Source organism: Polyodon spathula, chromosome 5 (assembly GCF_017654505.1).
Source record: "Polyodon spathula isolate WHYD16114869_AA chromosome 5, ASM1765450v1, whole genome shotgun sequence".
Classification (NCBI taxonomy): Eukaryota; Metazoa; Chordata; class Actinopteri; order Acipenseriformes; family Polyodontidae; genus Polyodon; species Polyodon spathula.
Genome location: NC_054538.1, coordinates 52,508,781 through 52,518,045, shown reverse-complemented (window position 1 = coordinate 52,518,045; position 9,265 = coordinate 52,508,781). Strand labels below are relative to the sequence as shown.

Below are 9,265 nucleotides of genomic sequence, written 5' to 3'. Positions count from 1 at the left end.
CAATGAAGATGTCGGTAGAGGAAGACCCAGAGGCATACCTGGTTGTGTTTGAGTGGTTGGCCACCACCGCATTATGGCCACGGGAGTTCTGGGAATTATGGCAGAGACTCACTGGGTATGGTTCAGGGAGTACCGAAGATCCCCGGAGACACGCCCCAGGGTGGTTGTGGAGCTGTTGTGTGACCACATGGTACACTGGCTGAGAAGAAAACCAACCTGCTTATGGGGGAAGCAGTGGTTCTGGAGCAATTCTGCCATGTGGTCGGCACTCAGTAGAGAAGGGCTTAATTGAAGTTAAGAATTTTACACTGTAGCAATTCTGCAAAAAAAAAAAAAAACATATTAACTTACATATTTAAAAAAAATAAACTTAATTTAATTAATAGTAGCGTTAGCATGTAGCCATAGTTTTAGAAACATTTTACAAATAATTGCATTTAACCATCTAGAGATATAAAAAAACAGATGACCAATTACATCTGTCCTTAATTACCATAAAATGACACTTACTGGCATGGCACTTAGAAGTTTGTTCTATGAAATGACAAAGGTCCGTGTCAAAGGATTGTATTTATTACCGATTAACTTTTTTTTTTTTTTTAATTTTATTTACTAGTCTAGTTTGACACATTTGGGGTTACCTCAAGAATAATTCAAACTAGTCTTACTTTACCCAAAGTCGATTCTTCAGATCGACTTTGGGTAAAGTGAATTGGGTAATTCGCAAGACAACCCCATGCCAAACACCAAAAGATTTTGCGGCAGAGCTCCAGACTGTGACTAAAATGGTAACACGTGACTAAAGGGATTTTGACAACTGTCTTTTTGGAGTTTAAAAACAACAACAAAAAAAACGCATATCACTTGTTTCAAACTGAAGAGTGAGTAGAATGGCAACAATCTGGTCGAATGTAAATGTCTGGAAGTCCAGAGGGGTGTATTAACACCATCAGAAAATGAAATACGGTAACCCAGTTTCCTGCAATAGGAGTGATGGTGACCAAATGTGTATGAGTACCGTTGTGTAAAAAATACCTTAAAATGAACAGTTTGTTTTAAAGCAATTTACAACAAGAACAAAAAACAACAAAAACAAAAATTCACTAAGGGTTATGTGTTGCTCACGTGCCTTTAACAAAATGTCCTGAAAACTTAAAATAAATAAAATAATTCTGTCTGAAACGCAGCAGAAGGGTCTATAATTACAAAACGTTACTGTACCAAGGTGAAAAAAGTTTTGTTTATTAACTAAAATAAACCAACGTCGTCTTTCGCCAGTCAAATTTGTTTGTTTTTTGTCCTCTGCATCGTCTTTAGCAGCTGCAGTTATCCCAGATACTGTAAAACAGATTTGGTTAGTATGCACCTTAGTAGTTTGATGATTATTTAATTGTAGAACAGCAAGCACGACAATTCAAGACGTTACCATAATGAAAAACAGTAAATGTTTTCTACTGAAGCAGAGTTGGCTGTTACAGGGAGAAGGGAGTTTATTTCTTAAACTGACCATTTGAAGAGCGATGAAAGCATAGAAATACTTGGGACTATAATTAGGAACTTTTCTCCTTCACTGTCAGCTGTAGCCAGGGCAATGTGCTACTTAAGTAACTGCTATATTTATGGAATTAAAAATGAAATTTAATGCACCTTACTTGATTGCAGTAGAAAATCTACCACTCACTGCTAATCAGAAATAACAGTTAGGAAATATCTAAAATATATGACAATGTGCTTGCAAAATATCTAAAATATAAACATGCAGTTTTCATTGCAGTCATAAGCTGCATAGATTAAAAACCACTCAGCTGGATGAGGCAATAAACAAGTGAGTAAAAACGAAGTTATTGTTTTAGTATCTCTTTAGTGTCATAACATGTTTTTGTAATATTATAAGTGGTTGAATATGGTAGCAACCAGCTTGCTCTTAAAGTGACACACACCTGAAAAAAGTTGTGGCCTAAAAAGTTTGTCTGGAGCCTTGGCAGGTGAAAACTTAATTACCTTTTGTTTTTGCTGCTTTTAGAAATAAATCTCTTTTTTTTTAAGTCTACAGCCAACACTTGAAGAGATTCGGTCCTGGACCCATAACTTTGATAAAATGATGAGCAATCCTGGTGGAAGAAATATTTTTAGAAAGTTTCTACGTTCAGAGTACAGTGAAGAGAACTTGCTTTTCTGGCTTGCTTGTGAAGACTTGAAAAACGAAAAAAACATTAATGTGATAGAAGAAAAATCTAGGACCATTTATGAAGACTATATTTCTGTCCTTTCGCCAAGAGAGGTGAGCTATTTATATGTTTGTCTTAACAAAATCCTTATCAAATCTCAAATATGATTGTTTACAAAATCTCAATCCTCTGAATAAAAATCTGAGCTTTTCCATGATAAATAAAACATATTATATTACATCCCAATACATAAAAAAATAACACATGAATCTTTTGGTTGACTGGGCTGTGTATAACTTGTTTATACTATACACAGGTTTTTCTAAGTTATGGACAGTATGTCCATTCTTTATTCAACTTCTTCAGTGCCTTCCCAATTCAGGTTACTCGTGCTACTGAACTTCCTGCTTAAGTGAAGTTCAGTACACATACAGTGGCTTGCGAAAGTATTGACCCCCCCATTGGCATTTTTCCTATTTGTTGCCTTACAACCTGGAATTAAAATGGATTTTTTGGGGGTTTGTATCATTTGATTTACACAACATGCCTACCACTTTGAAGATGCAAAATATTTTTTATTGTGAAACAAACAAGAAATAAGACAGAAAACTTGAGCGTGCATAAGTATTCACCCCCCCAAAGTCAATACCTTGTAGAGCCACGTTTTGCAACAATTACAGCTGCAAATCTCTTGCGGTATGTATCTATAAGCTTGGCACATCTAGCCACTGGGATTTTTGCCCACTCTTCAAGGCAAAACTGCTCCAGCTCCTTCAAGTTGGATGGGTTCCGCTGGTGTACAGCAATCTTTAAGTCATACCACAGATTCTCAATTGGATTGAGGTCTGGGCTTTGACTAGGCCATTCCAAGACATTTAAATGTTTCCCCTTAAACCACTCGAGTGTTGCTTTAGCAGTATGCTTAGGGTATTTGTCCTGCTGGAAGGTGAACCTCCGTCCCAGTCTCAAATCTCTGGAAGACTGAAACAGGTTTCCCTCAAGAATTTCCCTGTATTTAGCGCCATCCATCATTCCTTCAATTCTGACCAGTTTCCCAGTCCCTGCCAATGAAAAATATCCCCACAGCATGATGCTGCCACCACCATGCTTCACTGTGGGGATGGTGTTCTCGGGGTGATGAGAGGTGTTGGGTTTGCGCCAGACATAGCATTTTCCTTGCTGGCCAAAAAGCTCAATTTTAGTCTCATCTGACCAGAGTACCTTCTTCCATATGTTTGGGGAGTCTCCTACATGCCTTTTGGCAAACACCAAACATGTTTGCTTATTTTTTTCTTTAAGCAATGGCTTTTTTCTGGCCACTCTTCCGTAAAGCCCAGCTCTGTGGAGTGTACGGCTTAAAGTGGTCCTATGGACAGATACTCCAATCTCTGCTGTGGAGCTTTGCAGCTCCTTCAGGGTTATCTTTGGTCTCTTTGTTGCCTTTCTGATTAATGCCCTCTCTTGCCAGGTTTGTTATGGTGCCATATTCTTTCCATTTTTTAATAATGGCTTGAATGGTGCTCCGTGGGATGTTCAAAGTTTCGGATATTTTTTTATAACCCAACCCTGATCTGTACTTCTCCACAACTTTGTCCCTGACCTGTTTGGAGAGCTCCTTGGTCTTCATGGTGCTGCTTGCTTGGTGGTGGCCCTTGCTTGGTGGTGTTGCAGACTCTGGGGCCTTTCAGAACAGGTGTATATATACTGAGATCATGTGACAAATCATGTGACACTTAGATTGCACACAGGTGGACTTTATTTAACTAATTATGTGACTTCTGAAGATAATTGGTTGCACCAGATCTTATTTAGAGGCTTAATAGCAAAGGGGGTGAATACATATGCACACACCACTTTGCCGTTATTTATTTTTTAGAATTTTTTTAAACAAGTTATTTTTTTCATTTCACTTCACCAATTTGGACTATCTTGTGTATGTCCATTACATGAAATCCAAATAAAAATCCATTTTAATTCCAGGTTGTAAGGCAACAAAATAGGAAAAATGCCAAGGGGGGTCAATACTTTCGCAAGCCACTGTAACACCACATACACTTCAGTAATAATCCCATTAAATAGCTCAGCATCCACTTGTAGAGCAGAAATACAGATTCACAGTATAGTATGCCTTCCAGCAGCTCAGTAATCCCAGTTACAACTTGAAAAGTAATATTCTGCTAGAAAATACTTTTGTCAGCTTTAAAAAGAGTCTACGCAATAATCTTTAATAGGGCTATAGTTTATACTCTTTAATAAGGATATAGGGGAGATACCCGAATGTACCTTACATAGGTCACAGTTGCATTTAATTGTGAAGAAACTTGGAGAGCACAAGTTTATTGACTGTTTCACTTTGGGGGTATAGGTATATTTCTGTCTCTATATATCTACTTTGTAGGGGGGTGGGAGGTTGTATGTTACTTACATACATTTCCTTCTTATTTTCCAGGTTAGCCTTGACTCTCGAGTGCGAGAAGTGGTCAACAGGAACTTGACAGAGCCAAATTCTAACATGTATGATGAAGCTCAGCTTCAGGTATATACTTTAATGCACAGAGACTCCTTCCCAAGGTTTTTGAACTCTCCTATATACAAGTCTCTTCTTCAGCGTAGGACAAGCTCTACTTCAGAAACCTAATTATCAAAAGAGAGATGGGATATTTAATATTTAAAGTGAAGCAATTTAAAACCACCTGATGCTGAAGCACTACTCAAGCTACTGTGAAAGAACACAGTCACTGTCTGTTCTTTTGTAGTATGTTCTCACTCATAAATCACAATAATAACTTAATCAGTTAAAACTATAATATTTTTAGTGGTTTTAACTTTAAGTGTAACATTGTGATATTGAAAGAATAAATATATTCTGATTTTTTTTATTGCATATAGCAAGAAGGGAATTTTGATGGACTGCTAAGTAGCTGCAGGAGTAAAATGCAACTACTCTCAAACTGATAGTAAAACGCTTAAAGATGATGGTCAGTAAATGAAGGGAATTACTGTATGTTTCAAGAGGTCTCAAAATGTATATTTTATCAGGAGCCTTGAAGATTTGGGAAAATTTGCTTCCCTTATGGAAGCAGGGCACAGCACTGATGTTCTTTCTAGATTAATCTGATTGGACAGAAAAAAAGGTGAAACTCCTAAAATGGTTTGTCAACTTAATGGTTACCATTTTCATACAGTTTCTGTCTCACCGTCTATATTTCAGAATGGGGTATAAGAGCTACTTATCACTACTAACAAAACCATTCACCTGGATTCCTGTAGTCTTTCACTGCAAAAGAAGCACAAATATTAAAAGGGATCCAATAATAGATGTGTGCTGTTTTATAACATAAAGATGTTTATTGTCTTGTACTGATATCTTCAAGCTTTACCAGTACCTGAACCGTTAACTTTCCATGTTGTTTTTGTATATGTGTATGCATTAAACAAAGTAATCTTGATACTTTTTTGGGCATAAGGTACCACCACATTAGATTACCTGTTTCTACATTGGCATTGATATATTTAAAGAAAATACATCAAAAACACATGTAATTTGATGTAAGATAAACACTAAGGGCTGATTTAACTTACATTTACAGCACTGCAAAAAGGAGGTTGGAAGTTTGCCTTGACCACTTAACCTCCTGTTAATGATAATATGTATTCCTCAGATAATGCTTTTGAACAAAGTATAAATGTCAACTCCTCTGGCATATCTTATATACAGTTAATGTACAGTAAAAACTAAAATTTAATAAGGAGATTATCTGGGATGTTATGAGTTCAGGAAAGGGTGCTTGCCACGACTGTATTGCTTTTCACAGTGAGACATGTTGTGCTGTAAGCCTGCATTCTGGTATGCCAGACAAGCAATATGTACCAACATCCATTTCTGTAGTTTACCCTGTAGAAACATCAAATTATAAAACAGCAGAGTGAACTACTTTATATATCTTATTACTTGGTTCACATTTAATACTGAAACACACTCAGCAATATGTAGAAGGATCATGGTGCACAGCTGTTAAGGATCTGTGCACATTAATATTGTAATCAATGGTACGACACTAACTTTGCTTTTGTTTTAAATGCGCCTGAAAAGCTTAGTAATTTGGTTCATAAAGTTTTCCTTGCATTCCGCACTGTAGCTAAATGTAAATCAGGCAATACAGCACAATGCTTAACCAAGTGCCACAAAGTATTAAAAGTATTATTTGTTCAATTGTAACATCACATTAAAAATAGTGCATTTTTTATGAACCCCTTTTATCGGACCAGTTTCAGAGACATTATTTGTTCAGATATAGGGTGGTTCATATCCACAAGATTTAATACTGGGGGACACCCTCCAGTTTTTATAAGAGGTCAGTCTGAGTAAAAGAGGTTCTCTTGAATTTGATCACTTTGTTTTAATGTTCATGTAAACAAGCAGTGTAAATGCTGCAGGATGTACAGCTGCACGCTGCCTGAATAACTTTCACATGCTAGTGAACACCTTTAATGGATGCAGAGAAGATGCCTTGATGTTGTTTTTGAATATTTCACTTCACTTTCTTTTTTGTGCATTTTGCACAGCACCACCGGATATTTGTTTAAATGCTGACTGAGTGCTTTTAAGTGTAAAAGTAATAAAAAAAACTAATCATAGCTTCATAACAAACACAATAACCCCAATAAAGCTGTTTGTATGGTTATTTGTTTTAACATTAAAATACTGGCCTTATATGTTTAATTATTTTTTAAAACGTCAAGTTTTGCCACTACCTCTCATGTATGTTATGTTAATTGACATTTTAATCATTTATGTAAAATTTTAACTCATGTCTACTTGAAGCCTGACACTGTAAAGCTTCTGCATGTAAAACAAACTTATTAAGAATACAGGTGTAAAGAATTCAGGAAATAACTGTGTAAGGGCTAATCTTGTATTCCCTATGCAAATATTTGACCATTGTAATATATTTGAGAAATAAAGGTTTTAAAGCTTTTCTGCAAAGCCGAAGATAACAAGGTTTATGCCTACTATTGCTGATTATTCTATCATATTTAGCGCCTTTTCTTATGTTTGTCTATTTATGAAATATAGCATATACATTCATTATCAGAAATATTCATAAAGATTAACTTAATAAATATGTCTTGTCATAAACTGTCACTGTGTTATGGTTATGGCATAAGACAATATATATATATATATATATATATATATATATAATATATATATATCTATATTATATATACCACATGTGTGTGTGTGTAAATAGACACTAACAAAGCAGGTGTCTGTAAACATATACAGCTGGTTTCACAGATCCTAATTAGGACTAATCACAGGCACAACTTTTTCTCAAGGCAGAATTTAGGGGAAAAAATTCCTAAAACTGCCCTTGTAAAACTTGCAACTCTTAAATATCCGGACCTTCATTTTATAATATATGTACTGTATTGTAATTATTATTATATTGTTTCCAAAAGCCAAGTGTTTTTTGTGCAGGTGATAATAGAGGAGATCATAAATGAAGTCCTTTATGAGCCCTTACTTTGTGTTTATTTTGTAAAGCAAATAAAAAAGGGAGTTTCCTTATCACGTTGCTTACTTGGATGCTAAAAGAAACATTTGCCATGGTTTCCTGGTGGAGAAATGTTGGAATTAATTTCATTAATGACTTTACAAACCTAGAGCAAAGGTTTTGCAGCTTTATTCAGCGATATGACTAATATTGTAGTATATTGTGATTGTGAGGGGTGGAATAAAGTTTAATATTTTGAATTTTAATGATTTATGTGTATTAGTCTTGAAAAGAAAATGAGATAACAATAAAAAATAAACATTGCTCAGGAACCATTATTTATTATTATTATTATTATTATTATTATTATTATTATTATTATTATTATTATTACTACTACTGCTACTATTTTGGCAGGCAGTTACGTGGAAAACAAATACAAAAAATAATCACATATTTTTTGAATATTTGTTTTGATGCCCCTGAACTTGTAGTATAGCCAGAATAAATATACAAATTGAATCTTTTATGTACCATTCCCAATTCCAACATGTTAAAAAACTGATCCAAACAAAAATCCCCTTTGTTCAAGTTAATAATCTTGCACTATTTGTATTCATTAATTTAATAATTGTGAAGCTGTAATCTGTATTATATCCTCAGTTCTGTGTTTTCCAGGCTAGATATACCTACAGTCTGAATAGTTAGTGAACAACAGTGCAAATGATGAGACATGAATTTTCTTCTTTTTACAGCTTGAAATACAATGGCAATATACAACTTGTGACACTATTCATCATTGTTAAGAATACATGTCTTTTTTCCTTTCCATATATGCTTGGAATGTGTTTTTATTATACTTGTCTAATGTTGATAACAATGTCTGAACACAATATTGTGCTACTCTTTTGCAAATGAGTAGTTTTACAACTGAAAACCATTCTTGGTAGAGATTGATGTGTTCATTAGGACTTTCTTGCCTTGAGCTTTTCATTTCAATTGATTTAAATAACTTTTCCATTTATTCAAATACAATATGGTATATCTGTATGTAACTTAACCAGTTATAAAAATTGTTTAATCACAACTGTCTTGCACACAAACTTGTGAATTATACTTAAATATTTTAATGTAATGCCTATGGTTATGTAGTAATTGTGTAAATAGTATTTATATTTAACAAAGAATAATAAAACATTTTTAGACTTTTCATTGTCTTTAGAAATGTATACTTATTGCTTACATCTCTAAAAGGAACAGTCAGACCCATACTTTTCTTCAAAGATCTTGCAGAATATAATAAGCTCCATGTCTGCCTCAGCAAGCATTTAATTTGTTATAATTTATGAACACAATAAATAACATGTTTTTACAAAAGTGTTTACAAACATCCAGCTGTTGAAATGGTAGAATGCCTTTTAAGCAAGGAATGGAAAAATAGTGTCCTGTTTTTCCATTGATCTGCAGTAAAGCGAGCAAAACCTGATTTATTTGTATTGGGTATGCTACATAAATCACTGAGCACTTCAAAGTCATCAATTCCCTGTTGAATACTTTTCACATCTTGATCTATAATTCCTTCCAAATTGTAATAAC

At 34.6% G+C, this 9,265-nt stretch overlaps 1 protein-coding gene across 1 annotated transcript; it reads left to right on the top strand.

The window, feature by feature from the left end:
• Window positions 1-1,967: 1,967 nt before the first annotated feature.
• On the top strand, window positions 1,968-7,213 carry LOC121316421 (regulator of G-protein signaling 17-like). Its single transcript, XM_041251493.1, has 2 exons — window positions 1,968-2,281; window positions 4,618-7,213. Exons 1-2 carry the CDS (start codon window positions 2,099-2,101, stop codon window positions 4,804-4,806), a joined length of 372 nt encoding a protein of 123 aa, XP_041107427.1. The 5' UTR covers window positions 1,968-2,098; the 3' UTR covers window positions 4,807-7,213.
• Window positions 7,214-9,265: the final 2,052 nt, after the last annotated feature.